The sequence below is a fragment of the Jaculus jaculus genome, chromosome 1, assembly GCF_020740685.1.
Source record: "Jaculus jaculus isolate mJacJac1 chromosome 1, mJacJac1.mat.Y.cur, whole genome shotgun sequence".
In the NCBI taxonomy this organism is placed as follows: Eukaryota; Metazoa; Chordata; class Mammalia; order Rodentia; family Dipodidae; genus Jaculus; species Jaculus jaculus.
Genome location: NC_059102.1, coordinates 178,079,833 through 178,097,625, shown reverse-complemented (window position 1 = coordinate 178,097,625; position 17,793 = coordinate 178,079,833). Strand labels below are relative to the sequence as shown.

The 17,793-nt window shown below is 50.6% G+C and overlaps 2 protein-coding genes across 4 annotated transcripts; one reads left to right on the top strand and one right to left on the bottom strand.

Moving 5' to 3' along the window:
• The first annotated feature begins 1,392 nt into the window (after positions 1–1,392).
• Positions 1,393–2,248, top strand: Fam180b (family with sequence similarity 180 member B). The gene is given in 5 exon segments (XM_045142151.1): positions 1,393–1,459; positions 1,594–1,664; positions 1,880–2,000; positions 2,003–2,136; positions 2,138–2,248. Coding segments are annotated over 5 exon segments (504 nt in total).
• Positions 2,249–3,678: 1,430 nt separating this feature from the next.
• Positions 3,679–9,731, bottom strand: C1qtnf4 (C1q and TNF related 4). Of its 3 annotated transcripts, none has more exons than XM_045139110.1 (2): positions 9,671–9,731; positions 3,679–4,739 (listed from the first exon to the last, which is right to left on the bottom strand). In XM_045139110.1, the coding sequence occupies exon 2, from the start codon at positions 4,732–4,734 to the stop codon at positions 3,754–3,756; it is 981 nt and encodes a 326-aa protein (XP_044995045.1). In that variant the 5' UTR covers positions 4,735–4,739; positions 9,671–9,731; the 3' UTR covers positions 3,679–3,753. The 3 variants fall into 3 exon arrangements, with proteins under 3 accessions (XP_044995045.1, XP_044995041.1, XP_044995047.1); XM_045139106.1 differs by lacking the exon at positions 9,671–9,731 and adding an exon at positions 9,547–9,585; XM_045139112.1 differs by lacking the exon at positions 9,671–9,731 and adding an exon at positions 8,233–8,289.
• Between the last annotated feature and the right edge of the window lie 8,062 nt (positions 9,732–17,793).

The window sequence follows — 17,793 nt, the reverse complement described above, 5'->3', positions numbered from 1 at the left end:
AGTCTTGAACTATGTCTTCCCTGCAAGTCTATCATTCTCAGGCTTAAGGAATCTTCCCCGTTTCTGAACCAATGTTAGCAAGTACAAGCACCAGGGCTGGAGTATAAAGCACACTTAAGAGCTGCAGACTTGCTGCCCTGCAGGAGAAAATACTCGTCTAGCTGGTCTGGGGCTGGTTGGCTCTGTGGCTGAATGCTTTCCATGTGGCTTCCAGCCTGTGCACTATGTAACTGGAGAGCAAGGCTTGCAGCTGATGCTTTTGGCAACTGAGGAGCTCCCAGGAGGCTGGGCTGGGCTGGACTGGGTGTCTGGCTGGCCTCTGAAGCTACATGTTTTGAATGTGAGGACAGATAGAAAGGTAGTCTCGCTGAGATCTATCCCTTGGGAGGGTTCAGCCAGAACTGTTTGCTATCAAACCATTTCCTTATTAACTAAGCATCTTCTCCATCTGGGCAGCAGCTACTGCCCAAACTGAAGACTCCCTATCTCTGAGGGGTGGATACAGCTCCTAGGGGTGACTGAAGCTACAGTCAGAATGCAGGAGTAGCCTGCAGTGGACAGCTGGAGCTGTAGCGTGGCGGGCAGGTGAGGAAGTGCAGAGAGCTGCTGTGGAGAGTAAGACTAGGAGGGTGAGTACAGCACAGCCACGGCACTGCAGTTCCTGCCCTGCCTTGTGGCCATTTGTCTCCTCCCTTGGGTGACTATGGCCCAGACCCATGCAGGTACACAGGCCTCTGGGTGGATGGTCAGAAACTAAGAAAGGTTGCTGACAGATAGTAGTTATAGTAGGCTCTACTTGAGTCCAGCAAGAAAGAGGAACTGGGCCTGGTAGGTACTAGAATTATGTGTACTGTAGTAGGTAATGGTGTGGCTGGACCCTTAGAACTGGAGCTGGAAAGGCAAAGACTTATAGAGACAACTGCAGGTGATTTTGTTGTTTGTTTTTTCAAGGCAGGGTCTAGCTGTAGCCCAGGCTGACTGGAATTCACTCTATAGTCTCAGGCTGGCCTCCTACTCACAGCAATCCTACCTCTGCCTTCAAAGTGCTGGGATTAAAGACATGTGCCACCACACCTCATCTTAAGTGATCTTAATCCAGGTAGAGTTCAGCCTTAGGCTCAATTCTAGCTGTATCCAAAGCAGGATCCCTTGACCTGTCATGGGTTTGGGAGTCCCTGCAAAGCCTAAGCAAGACTTCAGGATATAGTTCTTCCTCACCCTCCCCACCCTCCACCCCCGATCCACAAGGTAAGGGTAGACTCTTCCAGAGGTCCTTGTCCTTTCAGGGGGCCACTATTTTAGGTCACAACTATTGGGAGACGACCCGTTGGTATGGGACTGTTTACCAGGACATAATGCAAGTTTAAGGAGGAACCTTGGGCATTTGTTGCGATGGTAATCAGACCTCATGACACTGGACTAAGACCCATGCCTAGGAGAGTGAATCAGTATACATGTGGTAAGGAAAGGACAAGATGGCAATCTTGCATTTTTGTGTTAGAAAACCCACCAGGGCAGCTGAAGAGCACTTCTGGGATACTGGGTGTTCAAGGCGGAGGGTGGCAGGGATCTGACTCCTTTCTGCTATCTCAGGGCAATCCACGGATAGCACCAGCGTGGGAGATGGCCTATAGGAGCCAGAGATGTCAGAAGTGATGCTTGAGGTTATTTCTCCTGGATCAAAGGGTTGGAGTCTCCAGAGATCCTAAGCACAAGGTTGGGAAATAGGATGTCTCAGAGTGGGTCTGCTGGGGGTGGAAAGCCACCCGCATGTTTATGAGTGCTTATGTGCAACCCCCCCCCCCACACACACACCATTCTTGCTCCTAGCCTTGCTCCCCTGACTACAAGCCTCCCCCTTAAATGGCTCCTTTTGCAGCTGCTCTGGGCTGGGCTGGAGCTGCACATCCAGGATGAGGAACACTAGTTCACACACCCAGGCTGCCAACTCAGGCTCCTCCTGCAGCACCATGTGCCCGGTAACTTGGAAGGCACTAAGCAGGGCTGCAGCAGTTCTAAGACCTGTGGAAGGGGCCTCCTCCCAGCCCTGGGGACTTTGAACATCTGCTCCTCAAGAGCCTGTCCTGATTCTATCTGCTCCATGGGGCCACTGAGGCTGAGGAAAGGGATTGCTGGGGCCCTGGTCTCTGCCCTCCTGGCACAGTAAACACTCTGGGACCTGTGTAAGGGCTTCTGCCTTCAGGGTCAGCCCCCTTCGCTGGGGCCCTGGGTCTCTATCCTTGACTGAATCCCCTCATCCTTCCCTTTCACCTGCCATTTATCCCTTCTAGTCACCCATCCCCCCATCCTAAGCAGGGTCGCCATCAAGCACCTGCTTCTTCCTACTCTTATTTCTGGGCTCAGCTTGCTCTTTGGAACCCGTTCCCTACCCCATCTTGTTCCCTGGACCCAACCTACTGCTTAGGTCTAGCCAGTAGGCACAGCAGTGTGTGAGAGGGTCTGTGGCATCCACAGGAATCCTGTATGCTTGGCACACAGTCCTATTCGTTTCAAGACTGACCAAAGCTCTGTGGTCCCTAAGCCTGCAATCTTCCCCATCTGGCCAGGGAGCATAGATTGAATTTCTTGAGCACTATTTGTTGAGGGAAGAGGTGGAAGAATATTACCTTTTGCTGGAGAGGAAAGCAAGGAGTCTTTTGTTCTATCTTAAGCCCAAGATGAGCATCTCAGAGGAAGGGGTAAAGCTGAGAGAGGACCCTCCACCAACCCAGGCTAGGATAGGTGTAGCCCTAATTTTTGTACCTATCTATCTTTCTCTCAATATCTCTTTCCCTCTCTCCCTCCCTCCGTCTTTCTCTCTCTCTCTCTCTCTCTCTCTCTCTATTCTGGCCTCCAAGAGCCTGTGTCAACATAAAACCACTTAATCTGTCTTACTCATCTGAGCAAATCACTCATGCCATCCTGGGAAGGTTGAAGGCAGAGCCCTTCATATGTGCATGAACGTGCTGTACCTTGAATTTTGATCCTAGGGGGATGTCCCTTGTCACAGAAAATCATCTGGGGTCTTAAGAATAGGGTCACAGGGCTGGAGGGATGGCTTAGCGGTTAAAGTGCTTGTCTGCAAAGCCAAAGCACCCAGGTTTGATTCCCCAAGACCCACGTAAGCCAGATGCACATGATGGTGCATGCATCTGATGTTTGTGCGCCCATTCTGTCTCTCTTCCCCTCTCTCTCTCTCTCTACCTCTTTCTCTCTCAAATAAATTTTAAAAAGTAAAATATTTTTAAAAAATTAAAAAATAGGGTCACTGTGCGTGTGCAGAGGGGGTAGGTTAAGTAGCAGCTGGGAAAATGGCGCAGCAGTTACAGGCACTTGCTTGCAAAGCCTGCCTTACGGGATCAATTTCCAAGCCAACCACTTAAGCAAGATGCAAAAAAACAACAACAACAAAAAAAAAACGGTGGTACAAGTGCTTGGTGGTCTTTTCCAGCGGGGAGGAGGCTGGCTTCGGAAGGCAACACGAAGCCTGTGCTTCAATTTCCCACCTCGGCCCGGGCAGTGGCCTGCCCTAAGTGGACACTACTTTCCCATCCCGCCCCAGGGCAACGGCGCGGCGGCAGTAAAGACAGCGCACAGGACGGTCGGGTGAGCGGCGCAGGCCCACTTTTATTGGCAGAGTCTAGCCGCTCTGGGCAGGCCGTCACGCTCGCGGTCCCGGCTCGGCATGCACGCCCCAGCCCAGCCCAGCCCAGCCCAGCCCAGCCCCGTCCTCGTCCGGCCTCTCAGAAGCGCTCAGAGCTCCGGGGGTGCGAGGGCCGGCGAGCCGGCGGGGGCGAGGTCGGGGTACACCAGGAAGCCGGAGAAGGTGATGTACTTGCCGTGGTTGCTGTAGGCGCCGTAGCCGTCGTGGTCGTGGCTGAGCAGCCACACGGCGTCGCCGCGCCGCAGCGCCAGCATCACGCTCTGGCTCTGCATCTCGCGGCGCCGCGACGCGCCGTCGTCGTAGATCATGGCCTGCACCTCGTCGCGGTTCTTCATCAGCTTCACCGACAGCGTCTTGCGAGGCAGCTTGCCCAGCGTGAAGGAGAAGAAGTAGGCGCCGGGCAGGCGGCAGCGGAACACGCCGGCCGCCGCGTCGAAGTCGCCGCCGATGTTGACGAGCTCCGTGTCGAAGGCGAGCGGCCGGTGCCGAGGCGCCGGGCCCGCGTCCGAGCCCACGAGGCTGCGCGTGCGCGCCGCGGAGAAGGCCGAGCGCGGCTCGGGGCCCGGGGGCTGCGCGCGCGCAGGCGCGTCGGCGTCCGCGTACACCAGGTAGCCGCTGAAGGTGGCGCCCGGAGCGCCGAGCGCGTACTGCGGGGCGCCGTGCAGACGCAGCCACACCGTGTCGCCGTAGTCGAGCTGCAGCATGGCGCTCTGGCTGGCGGCGCGCCGCGCGCCCGGCCGCCGCTGCTCGTCGAAGGCCAGCGCCTGCACGTCGTCGCGGTTCCGCACCAGCATCACCGACAGGCTCTTGTGCGGGGCCTTGCCGGCCGTGAACGAGAAGAAGTAGGCGCCCGGCACGCGGCAGCGGAACTGCCCGGTGGCCGCGTCGAAGTCGCCCCCGATGTTCACGTACACTTTGTCGAAGGTCACCGCCATTTCCGACGTGCCCTCCAGCGGCGTGGTGCGCGCAGCCGAGAAAGCTGAACGGAGCTCGGAGGCGCCAGGGCCAGCCGCAGGGCCCAGGGCCCAGCAAGTGGCCGGACCCAGCAAGCCCAGCAGGAGCAGAAGCATGACGCCTGGGAAGGGCAGGGGAGGACAAGGAGAGGAGGGTTGGACAAGGGCCTGCCCCACATGCCAGGCCCTTCAGGACTGGGGCTGATGGGGTCTCCTAACTCTGCCCTTGACCCATAACTTCTTTTCCATTTTCCTACAAACTTAAACTAGGTCATTGCTCCTCAAACTTTACGTTGCCTCAGTATCACCAGCAGGGATTATTACAACACGCATAGTTCGGCCTCACTCTCAGGATTTGTTCTCTAACTCGGGGATGGCCCTGAGATTTTCACATGTCCAGGGAACACCCTTTCAGAACCGCTGGGTTAGGCCAGTGAGTCTCCAGGCTATTCAAGCATGGAAAACCCTTTCTCAAGTGAACGCTGGCACGCATATCACAGACAAGCCGAAATGCGCTGGTTGATGAGGCCTACAGCCCAGTGTGCTGGGTTCACCTCTGCACCCTAGCGACACCTGGGGGTGGAAGGGACAGGGGTTGAGGAGGTCTGAATTTCCATCAGTCAGCGGTTTTCTCCATGCCTTTTCTTTTATCCTCAGTGCCTTCTCATCACTGTAGGCCTTAGTTCTTTGTGTCAGTATCTCACCCCCACACTCCCAAAGACAAGGCTTTAAGTCCCATCTGGAAAGAGGAGGAAATGTTTGCTTCCTGACCCTTTCCAGGCCTCTGATCTACACAAGGGTCCCACAGTATCTCTGGACTCCCCAGGGGTAAGAGGCTGGTAGAGCTAGGTTGAGATAGTTCCTTCCCAGTGAAACCAAATTAGGAAGTCAGGCATGGTGGCACATGCCTTTAATACCGGCCCGGGGGGGAGGGGGGAGACAGAGGTAGGAGGATCTATCGCTATCACTGAGACTACATAGTGAATTCCAGATCAATCTGAGGCTACCTCGAAAAACCAGGAGCGAGAGAGTAGAATTTGGCAAGATTGCGATCTGAGCCCAGCATGATGGTGCACTATGGATCCCTGTGAGTTTGAGGCCAGCCTGGGGCTACAGAGGGAGACCATACCTTGAAAAAATAAATAAATAAAGACTGGGGCTGAAGAGATGGCTCATCAGTTAAAGGCACTTCCTTGAAAAGTCTGACGAGGGGTGGAGATATGGCTTAGCCATTAAGGCCTGTGAAGCCAAAGAACCCAGGTTCAATTCCCCAGGACCCATGCAAGCAATATGCACAAGGTGATGCATGCATCTGGAGTTTGTTTGCAGTGGTTGGAGGGCCTGGTATGACCATTCTTTCTCTCCATCTGCCTCTCCTAAATAAATAAATTTTTTTGTTTGTTTTTTTCAGGTGGGGTCTCACTCTAGCCCAGGCTGACCTGGAATTCACTATGGAGTCTCAGGGTGGCCTCGAACTCACAGCAATTCTCCTACCTCTGCCTCCCGAGTGCTGGGATTAAAGGCGTGTGCCACCACACCCGGCAAAATAATCTTTTTTAAAAAAGAAAAGCCTGATGACCTGGGGTTTAATTCCCTAGTACCATGTAATGCCAGTTGCACAAGGTGGTGCTTGCATCTGGAATTTGTTTGCCATAATGGGCGGTCATGGCATAGCCATGCTCTACTCAGTCACTTGTCACTTTCTCTATCTCTCTCTGCTTTTCTGTCTCTCAAATAAATAAAATATGGACTGGAGAGATGGCTCAGTGGTTAAGGCACTTGCCTGCAAAGCAAAAGAACCTCGGTTCAATTCCCCAGGACCCACGTAAGCCAGATGCACAAGGTGGCAAGTGTGTCAAGTTCGTTTGCAGTGGCTGCAGGCCCTGGAGTGCCCATTCTCTCTTTCTGCCTCTTTCTCTCTCTCTCTATTGCTCTCAAATAAATAAAAATAAAAATTTAAAAATAAATAAATAGGGGCTGGAAAGATGGCTTATCAGTTAAGCACTTGCCTGTGAAGCCTAAGGACCCTGGTTCAAGGCTTAACTTCCCAGTTCCCATGTAAGCCAGATGCACAAAGTGGCATATGCATCTGGAGTTCATTTGCAGTCGCAGGAAGCCCTGATGTGTCCATTCTCTTCCTCCCCCCCCCCCCCCGGTTGCTCTCAAGTAAACAAAAATTAGAAAATATATTTTTAAAAAACCTAAACCTTATGCCCATCCAGGAAAGCACAAAAAAAAAAAAAAAAAAAAAAAAAACTGGGCATGGTGGCACACGCCTTTAATCCTAGCAATCAGGAGACAAAGGTAGGTGGATCGTCATGAGTTTAAGGTCATCCTGACACTAGTGAATTCCAGGTCAGCCTGGGCTAAAGTGAGACCCTACCTCAAAACACAAAATTAAAAAACAAACAAACCTGTGACCAGTAGCTTTGTTCCTGGATGGTGGAATGGAGTGGTCGGCTACCTAGATCTGGACTCTGGTCTTAAGAGCTGAACTGCACTCTGCCACTGAGTCATACTCTAGACCCTTTTAGGAAAGTTCTTAACCTCTGTGGGCATGTAAATGACATAATAGAGGGCTTCACAAGCTTGGGCTGGGGATACTGCGACAGCAGTTGTGGACATGGTCTGTAAGGTCTGAGGTACCCAAGTGTGCATAAAGTGCTGGGGAAGTCTAGGAAAGCAATCTGATCAAGGTGTTTTGTTTTTCAGTGCTGGAATTGGGTGCTAGTCAAGTGCTGTACCATTAAGCTTGATGAAGTGGGTTTTTAAAAATATTTTATTTTTGTCTATTTCTTTTTTGTTTTGTTTTTCAAGGTAGGGTCTTGCTCTAGCCCAGGCTGACCTGGAATTCACTCTTGTCTCAGGGTGACCTCAAACTCATGGTGGTCCTCCTACCTCTGCCTCCCGAGTGCTAGGATTAAGGGTATGCGCCATCATGCTCTGCATAATGATAAAAAAAAAATTGTTTTTCGAGGTAGGGTCTCACCCTAGCCCAGGCTGACCTGAAATGCATTTCATAGTCTCAGGGTGACCTTGAACTCACGGCAATACTCCTCCTCTGCCTCCCGAGTGCTAGGATTAAAGGCATGCGCCACCACACCTGGCCATAATCAAAGTTTTGATGTGAGAGGTTAGGGCTTCAATAACTCCTACCACTGAGAGCTTGGTGAAGGTGCTATTCTATGAGTCATTCTAATGGTGGAGTTCCATCATGCTCAAGCAGGTCAGAGGGCTAAGAACTTAAAACACCCAAAGGCCTCACAGTGGAGACCAAGCAGAAAAGATGTTAGCGATAGCCTAGGACATGGACTTTTCTCTCAAGTTCCCTGGGAGTGTGTGCAGCTTTGTGTCTCTTTTTTTTTTGTTGTTGTTGTTTTTCGAGGTAAGGGCCTCACTCTAGCCCAGGCTGAGCTGGAATTCACTATGGAGTCTGGAGTCTCAGGGTGGCCTCGAATTTAATAGCAATCCTCCTACCTCTGCCTCCTGAGTGCTGGGATTAAAGGCATGCGCCACCACGCCCGGCCTAGCTTTGTGTCTCTTTCAGATGCCAGTGCTCTGCTAAGAGCTGCCAGGTGCAGCAGTGTAGCCATGTTCTTGTACCAGGATACTCACCAGGGGCTCAGTGGGAACGGAATCAAGCCTGCACGCCACTTGCCCAGCTGTTGGAGCAGCACCTGTGGTAAAGTGTACTGTCTTCTAATTCTCTTAAAGACCAACTGGTAGCTCAGCTGAATACTGCCTCCTTCCAGAGGAGGCATTGTTTCTTCTAATTCTCACAAAGATGCATTCTGGGTTCAGATGCCCTTTTCTCTGTGGCACATTCTAAGTGTCCAGTTCCAGTCACAAAGCATTTTGGTTTGTTTTGTTTTTGAGGCAGGATCTCACTTTGGCCCAGGCTGGCCCAAAACTCACTCTGTAGTCCAGGCTGTCCACAAATTAATGGTAATCCTCCTACCTCAGCCTCCTGAGTGCTGGAATTAAACACTGGAGCCACCACACCCAGCTACAAATCCTTTTTGGATACAACTTGTCTTGGCAAATTTGTGAAACAGGCCCTCTCCATTCTGTCTGAGAAAGCTGAGATTCAAACAAGGGAGTCGTGGTCTGACACAAGGTCATTCACAGAACACTAAGGCAAGCTTAAATAGTTGATTTCTTCAAATTCAGTGTCTTCACTGAATTTAAAAAGAAGAAGTGACAAGAAGAATGAGTGTTGAGATCCAAAGCAAAGGAGAAAGCAAACCAAGCAAAAGCAAACAAATGGACCCTCTGGCATTCTTTCTTCAGGAACATTGCAGCCTTTCCTCCACCCTGCGGCTTTCCTAGCAGGCCTCCCTGAGGAGCACCTGCCTACCCTCTCCGCCACCTCCCTGCCAAATCTGGTACACCTTGCCAGTGCCAAAGGGCACCAGTGCCAATGGTTCTTCCTGTGTGCTCAATATCCGGCCTCCCTTTCATACTCTACAGCACACTTCCTAGGCTCCTGGGTCTCATCTTTTGCAGAACCCCCTTTCCTGAGCAGATCAGAGCGAGTAGGTAGGGTGTTGGAGGTGGGCGGCACAGCTCCGGGGAAGGAAATGGCTGTGCATATAGCTCTGTCCAGGTGAGGCTCAAAATAGTCATCTTCAAAGAAGAAAACTGGGACAGAGAGCTGGGCAAAGCCTGAGCCCGGGCACCGACGGGGGAGGTGCTGCGAGGTCAGGCTGAGGGCATCAACGAGTCCCCAGTGCCTTACTCTCCAGTTAGCCCCTGTCTAAAGATCCACCACAACCCCCCGCTTCCATCTATCTTGGAGACCCCGCATAATTAATTCCAGGAAGGTGAGTCCCACTTTCGCAGAAGCAGTTAATCCTTTCTGGTGAAAAAAACAAAAATGCTCAGAAAGGGGTCCCCAAGCCCTCCTTCCGCGAGACCTTCCCTCCATACCTCCCGTAAGCATCGCTCGTGAAAAAGCGCCCAGGTCCTCTTTTTCCGGGAAAGAGCCTCCCGCCGCCCCCGTCTGCATAAAGGAGAAGCCGGCGCGCCCCCGCCTCCTCGGAGCTGCCCTCACCTGGCTGGAGACGGCGGCCGCGGTCGGCTCTGGTTCGGTCCGGGCCGGGATGCGGGCTCCGGGCTGCCCACTGACCGCCCGCGCTGCGGCGAGGCCGGGCCTGCTGGGGCGGCCGGGGTTCGGGCGGTGGGGCGCGGGGACCCCGGGGCCGGGAGGCGTGCGAGAACGGCGGGGACAGCCGAAGCGCGCGGCGGGCGAGCGCAGGGGCGGGCTGCGGGGGAGAGGCGGGGAGGGGCGGGGGGCGAGGGAGGGGCGCCGCCGAGGGCAGCCGGGCCGGGGCACCGCGGCGAGCCTGGGCCGAGCGAGGGACCCTTCCTCGCCCGACGCTCACCGCTCCATCCTGTCCGCGTGGAGGGCACAGGCGTCGCGAGCCCGAGTTAGCAGGTGGGGAAACTGAGGTCCGCGGCGGAGGCCACAGCGGGGCTGGCTCAGGGCACTCGCTCTGCCGAGCAGCTGGCTGGGGAGAGAGGATGGGAGCCAGACACAAAGACGGGACTCGTCTTTGGGCTGCAAGGACAGTGGAAGGTGAGGCTTCGTGGGGGCCAGGATGTACAGGCGCAGTGAGTGGCTTTGGGGGAGAAGGTCTGAGGGAAGAGGCTAAATGAGTCAATGCCCCCTGTCAAAGAAGAGATTAAAATGCCCTAGTTTTTCTTCCTCGCCTCCAAGTCTGAAGATGCCCCCAAGTGGGCTAGCAAGAAAAAAGACAAAGCCGTACACAGGAGCGAGTGTTCCTCACCAAGGGTGAAGGAAGCTGGGTATGCTGCCCAGCTGGAGCCATGGTAGCAAGGCCTCCGGCTGGAAACAGAATATGCCCACCCTCACACTGCAACGTCCAGGTGGGTTTTGACCTCCTCTGGATCAAGACTGGGCTGCTGTGCTCTCCTCCTCGGACAGCTGTAGAAGTGATGGCCAGCCTGCTCAGTAGATACTGACCAGGAAGGACGGTGGGCTTTGGAGGTCTCCACTTAGCTGCCAGGGGATGCTGCCATCAGTTTGGCTTGAGTGACTCCAGTCTCAGCTCTGCCACAGAACCAATACAATACTCTGTGGCCCAATAGAAGTCCCCTGTGATGTCCCCTGTCTTCTGGAGCTTTCCTGCTGGAACTCTTTCTTTTTGATTTTTTGATGTAGGGTCTCGCTCTAGCCCAAGCTGACCTGGAATTCAGTATGTAGTTTCAGGGTGGCCTCAAACTCACAGTGATCCTCCTACCCCTGCCTCCCGAGTGTTGCGTTTAAAGGCGTGCACCACCATGCCCGCCCGCCCCCTTTTTTGGAGGGGGGAAAGATTTCCATTCTTAAAAAAAGGAGAGAGAGAAAGAGGCAGAGAAAGAGAGAGAATGAGCGCGCCAGGGCCTCCAGCCACTGCAAACGAACCCCAGATGCATGCGCCACCTTATGCTTCTGGCTAACGTGGGTCCTAGGGAATCGAGCCTCAAACCAGGGTCCTTAGGCTTCACAAGCAAGCGCTTATCTGCTAAACCATCTCTCCAGACCTATTTATTTTGTTTTTAAAGATTTTATTTATTTATTTATTTGAGACAGAGAAAGGGAGAGAGTGAAAGGTACTAGGGCCTCTAGCCATTGCAAACGAACTCCAGATGCATGCGCCACCATTGTGTATCTGGCTTACGTGGGACCTGGAGAATTGAAACTGAGTCCTTAGGCTTCACAGGCAAGTGCCTTAACCACTAAGCCATCTCTCCAACCCTATTTATTTATTTTGATTTTTCTTTCTTTCGGATGTGGTGGTGCACTCCTTTAATCCCAGCACTCGGGAGGCAGAGGTAGGAGGATCGCTTTAAGTTCGAGGCCACCTGAAACTACATAGTGAATTTCAGGTCAGCCTGGGCTAGAGCAAGACCGTACTCGAAAAAAACAAAACAAAACAAAACTATTTATTTGAGAGATAAAGAAGCAGATAAGTAGAGAGAGATTGGGTACATCAGGGCCTCCAGCCACTACAAACGAACTTCAAATGCATGTGCCACCTTGTGCATTTGACTCACGTGGGTACTGGGAAAATCGAACCTGTGTCCTTTGGCCTTGCAGACAAGTGCCTTAACTGCTAACCTGTCTCTCCAGGCCTTCTGTTTTTTGAGTTTTCAAGGTAGGGCTTTGCGAGCTGGGCGTGGTGGCTCAGGCCTTTAATCCCAGCACTAGGGAGGAAGAGGGAGGAGGACTACTGTGAGTTCTACGCCCCCCTGAGACTCCAGAGTGAATTCCAGGTCAGCCTGGGCTTGAGTGAGACTCTACCTCAAAAAAAAAAAAAAAAAAAAAAAAAAAAAAAGCAGGGCTTTGCTGTAGGCCATACTGACCTGACCTGGAATTCATTATGTAGTTTCAGGGTGGTCTCGAACTCACAAAGATCTCCTATCTCTGCCTCCCAAGTGCTGGGATTAAAAGCATGCATGACCAGTTATTTATTTATTTATTTATTTGAGAGACAGTGAGAGAGAAAGAGACAGAGGCAAACAAACTCCAGATGCATGTACCACCTTGTTCTGCCTTTACACAGGTACTAGGGTATCAAACTCTGGTCCTTAGGCATTGCAGGAAAGTGTCTTAACTACTGGGCCATCCATCTCTCCAGCCCCCTTATTTATTTTTTGGCCCTTTTTTTTTTTTCCGAGGTAGGGTCTCACTCTAGCCCAGGCTGACCTGGAATTCACTATGGAGTCTCAGGGTGGCCTCGAACTCACAGCAATCCTCCTACCTCTGCCTCCTGAGTAATGGGATTAAAGGCCTTTTTTTAATTAATTAATTTATTTATAAGCAGAGAAAGAGAAAAAATGTAACAGAGAGATAGGACATGTCAGGGCCTTAAGGTGCTTCAAAAAAACTCCAGAGGCAAGCACCACTTTGTGCATCTGGCTCTACATAAGTACTGGGGAATCGAACCTAGGTTATTAGGCCTTGCAGGCAAGCACCTTAACTGCTGAGCCATCTTCCCAGCCCCTTATTATTATCATCATTTGGATGTAACAAAAGAGATGACTACAGGGGCTGAGGCAATGGCTCAGGATGAGGGGCTTGCTGGCTAGTCTGACTAAATCAGGGAACTCCAGGTTCAGTGGGAGATCTTCTCTCAAAAAATAAGGTGGTGGGGCTGGAGAGATGGCTTAGCGGTTAAACGCTTGCCTGTGAAGCCTAAGGACACCGGTTCGAGGCTCGGTTCCCCAGGTCCCATGTTAGCCAGATGCACAAGGGGCGCACACGTCTGGAGTTCGTTTGCAGAGGCTGGAAGCCCTGGCGCGCCCATTCTCTCTCTCCCTCTATCTGTCCTTCTCTCTGTGTCTGTCGCTCTCAAATAAATAAATAAATAATTTTTAAAAAATTTAAAAAAAAATAAGGTGGTGGGGCTGGAGAGATGGCTCAGCAGTTAAGGCACTTGACTGCAAAGCCTAATGACTGGGGTTTGATTCCCCTGTACCCACGTAAAGCCAGATGCACAGTGGTGCATGCATCTGGAGTTCATTTGCTGCAGCTCTAGGCACTGGCGCACCCATTCTCTGTGCTCCCAACCCCTCACCACCACCGCTTGTAAAGAAAAAATCTTAACTTAGGTGTGGTGGTTCACACTTTTAATTTCAGCCTTTGACAGGCAGAGATAGAAATATGGCCATGAATTAGAGGCCACTCTGACACTACATAGTAAATTCCAGGGCAACTTGGGCTAGAATGAAACCCCTGACTGCTGGGATTAAAGATGTGCACCTCTATGCCTAGCAATCTTTTGACTTTGAAGGGAGGCAGTAAACCCAGTTTCTCTTACAGCTTAACATAGTCAAAGAGATATAAGTAGACGTCATCATGAGAGTGTTATGGGGTCCAGTGTCACACAAGTAAGATCATTGAGTCACAGAATGTGAGGCAGAGTTTTATTGGGTAAAAAGAGAAAAAGAAGAAAGCTGGTGAATCAGGTCTGCACCCCAGAGTTCAGGATCTCAAGATACAGCCCTGATATGTTTGGAGAGTCAGCTTTTATTGGAAGTAAGCACATGATGTTTATAGTAAAAACAGCAGGATCTGGAGTTAAACCACAAACTTACATACTGTTAAACAAGGTTACATAGGTCACATGGGGGAACTGAGGCAAGAAACATTCTGTGCTATGTAACTACAAATATATTTAGAAATAAAGAGATACAGGGAGGTTCCTAGTACATTACACATAGGGATCATCCCATTCCTTTCACATTCCATTTTCCATTTCCCCCTCTGATATGACACTAAGTCAAATCCTTGACTCATGAAGAATAGTGTCTAGGGTGTTTTCATCTAAAGGGGTGTATCACACCCACAATACCATGAGATTAACAGAATTTATTCTGTTCTTTTTTTATTTTTATTTATTTATTTGAGAGCAACAGACAGAGAGAAGGAGGGAGAGAAAGAGAAAGAATGGGCACGCCAGGGCTTCCAGCCACTGCAAATGAACTCCAGTCGCATGCGGCCCCTTGTGCATCTGGCTAACGTGGTCCTGGGGAATCGAGCCTCGAACCGGGGTCCTTAGGCTTCACAGGCAAGCGCTTAACCACTAAGCCATCTCTCCAGCCCCATATTCTGTTCTTTATATATCTACTTAGAGCGTTAATAATGCAGGATCCTGTGGTAAGGCCTAAGAGCAGTAGTATCAGGGGACCAGCAATGAAGAGACAAGGGAAGTTAGCCATGGAGACCAACTGAACATAGACCGAAACCAATTATTAGTGGCTTGTCCCTGAAATTTTCTCTTTCTTTGAGATTTTCTCTAACTAAAGCCAATGTATTTCAGATTATTCCTGACTTATTGGCAGAAAAGCAACAAGTTTTATCTGAAGCCATGGATAGGCCCCCTTGTTTCATAAAAAGTAAGTCTAGTCCTTTTATATTTTGTCCCTTCCAACGTCCCAACACAGTGTCTCTTGATCTGAACTCTGTCGCCGAGCTGAAAGGGATGGGGATAAACAGGGTGTGTCTGAAAAGCAGCCACGACTGCCAGAGCAAAGGACTCCTGGACTTGGATAGAAAGACGCCTTTCATTAGTAAAGTCAGTTATCTGCTCAGGACCCATTATGAGCAGGACAGGAGGAGAGGTTCCATACATAATTTTAAATGGAGTAATTCCTTTTATATAAGGGGTGTACCTGGCCCTTAACGGGGTGGAATGGAAGGAATCCCACCCATCCTTCACCGGTCTCTAGGGTTAATGTAAAGTCTCCTTCAAGGTCCAATTCATCTTTTCTACCTGTCATGAACTTTGGGGATCTTTCAAGGTCTGATTCGTCCTTTCTACCTGTCCTGAACTTTGGGGATCTTAGGTTCAATGTAACTTCCAATTAATCCCCAGCATCTAGGTTAATTCCCTAGTGATGTGACACAAAAGCAGGCCCATTATCTGATTTTATCCTGAGGCACAACCCATAGCAGGGGAATTATCTCCTCTGACAATTTCTTAGTCACTATTTGGGCTGTCTCAGATCGGGAAAGCTTCCACCTATCCTGAAAAGGTATCGACGTAAACAAGGAAATATCTATATCCTACTGATCTGGCTTCACCTCTGTGAAATCAACTTCCCATTATCCACCTGGCTCTGCTCCCTGCTCTCTCACCTTCATTGGTGGTACCTTACCAGAGGAGGCATCTGTCTGTCGGCAGGCCTGACAGCAGCAGGTGGTGTCCTTGATGATGAGTCCATACCTGGGAAGAAAAACGCTGTCCTTATTAGCTTGTTGTTTCCTAAGTGAGTTTCTTCATGTAGTTGCTTAGCCAGTCTCCACCCTAGGGCTTGGGACAGCAACACTTTTCCATTCTCCAGTTGATGCCATCTTTGAGGGGTCTGTTCCTTTATCAGATGAGAGGGGAGCTGTAGGTCCTGTTCCGTGTATGTTGTTTGCTCCAGAAGAGTGGGTGCCAGGAGGGTGACCAGGCAATCTGTTGATTGTTAAGAGGCATCCCTCTTTGCTGCTAGGTCTGCCAGTCTGTTCCCTCTTACTTCTGTGGTTTCCCCTTTCTGATGACCTGGACAATGGATTATGGCTACTTTAGCAGGTGCCCAAACAGCAGCCAATAAGTCCAAATTTCATTTTTATTTTTAATGTCTTTACCTTCTGCTGCTAATAGCTCTCACTCCAAATAGATGGCCCCATGTACATGCACCGTGGCAAAGGCATAACAGCTGTCTGGGTATATATTTACTGTCTTGTCTTTTCCCAATATCAGAACCTTGGTCAGTGCTATAAGTTCAGCTTTCTGAGCTGATGTACCCCGAGGTAGGGCCTCAGCCCACAGGGATTCTTTCAGAATCATCACAGCCGTCCCTACATACCTGATTCTGTCCACAACAAAGCTGCTGAAATCAGAATACATCTTCAGATCAGGGTCTGGCTAAGCCACATCTGTCAGATCCGGGTGGAGTCCATGGAAGGCGGAGGGGATCTCTAGGCAGCCATGCAGAGGGGCTGATGTCTCATCAGTTTCTGGTAGCAGGGAGGCTGGCTTCAAAGCCTCGGTTTGGTGAAACTGCATGCTTGGTTGATCTAAGAGCAAGGCCTGATGGTGGGTTATGTGACAATTGGAAAGCCATTGGTCTGGGGGACTCTTTAAGTGTCTCTATCATATGTGGAGCCCAAGGTTAATTTGTCAGTGTCCTCTGTCAGAATAGCAGCAGCTGCAATAGCCCAGAGACAAGGGGGACAACCAGCTAACCAGCAGCTACTGGGTCTAGCTTCTTAGCTCAAGTCTTTGAGTTAGGATGCCCCTGGCTATCCCCTTCTTTTCATCCATGTACAAGTAGAAGGGTTTGGTTAAGTCTGGAAGCCCCAGGGCAGGGGCTGATGTCAGAGCTGACTTTAGTTCTTAGAATGCTTGTTTCTCATTTTCAGTCCAATTCAAATCGTTCTCTCATGGCCTCATATAGAGGCTTGGCAAATTCAGTAAACCTTGGGATACAAGTTCTGCGGTACCCTACAGCTCTGAGGAATTCTCAGATCTGTCTCTTAGTGAGGATTTGAGTAATGGCCTGAATCCTAGAGGCCAACATCATACTCTTACTTTCTTGGAGTTCGTCTCCCAAGTAGGTTGCCTTACACACACGATACACGATAGCCCAGATGTTGTAAGTTATCTGGAAGATGCTCTGTGGCAGAGGCATTTCTCCTCCATTTTTGCAGCTAGGAGAAGGTCATCCATGTAGCATAGGAGAGTTGCCTCAGGCGTTTCCTTGTGAAAGGCCTACAAGTCTCCATGAAGAGTTTCATCAAATAGGGTGGGGGAAGTTTTAAATCCCTGTGGAAGCCTAGTCTAGGTTAGTTGCCCACTGAGGCCTTGTTCTAGGTCTGTCCATTCAAAGGCAAAAAATGGGTCGACTTCCCTTTGCCAATGGGATACTAAAGAAAGCATCGTTTAGGTCCAGCACAGCTTATATTTGCCTTTCAGGTGAAATCATACTGAGCAAAGTATAAGGGCTGTCTTGTAGGGCCTTGTGCCTTCTGGAAGGTGGCCACCATAACCTTAGCCATTTTCTTAGCCTGTCTATCTTCTGGAGTGTCTCTATTATTATATGCCCTGCAGCAATCTCTATCAACTCTGAAAGAAGTTTACCCTCAAAGCCTTCTATTCTCTGAATCTCTTTTCTAATATCTGGTGCAGACTGAGTTACAAACACAATGTTAATAGCTCATTTATTCTCAGGGGCCTCAGGATCTATGGGGGGTATGTCCTATATGCTTCCTTGCAGCCTTCTGGGAAAGTAGAGGGGGAGTCTGGGCCCTTGGGTCACTTCATTCACCTTAGACAAATTTGTAGGGCACCGAGCCAGCGGCTGCTTGGAGAACACCTGTCAAAGTCTGGAGAAAGAGGTTAAGGGACACCCTGCCTTCAGTAGTGCTGGGATCCCAGTCTGGTCACATGGAAGGGAAGACCTCGTCAATAACATTAGGGTTCTCTGTAAGACGGCTGTCAGCTCCCAACACTAATTTCTTTGTGGTGAAAAGGGTCTGCAAGAGTTGCTGACAGTTCTCCCATGTGGGCTAATGGGTATAGAAGATGGTGTCAAGAATAGATATCAGAGAACCTGCTCTAAATCAGATTTAGGTGCAGCAATAAGAATGGGGGTGCTGGGGAAGTGAACCTAGGTCTTGAG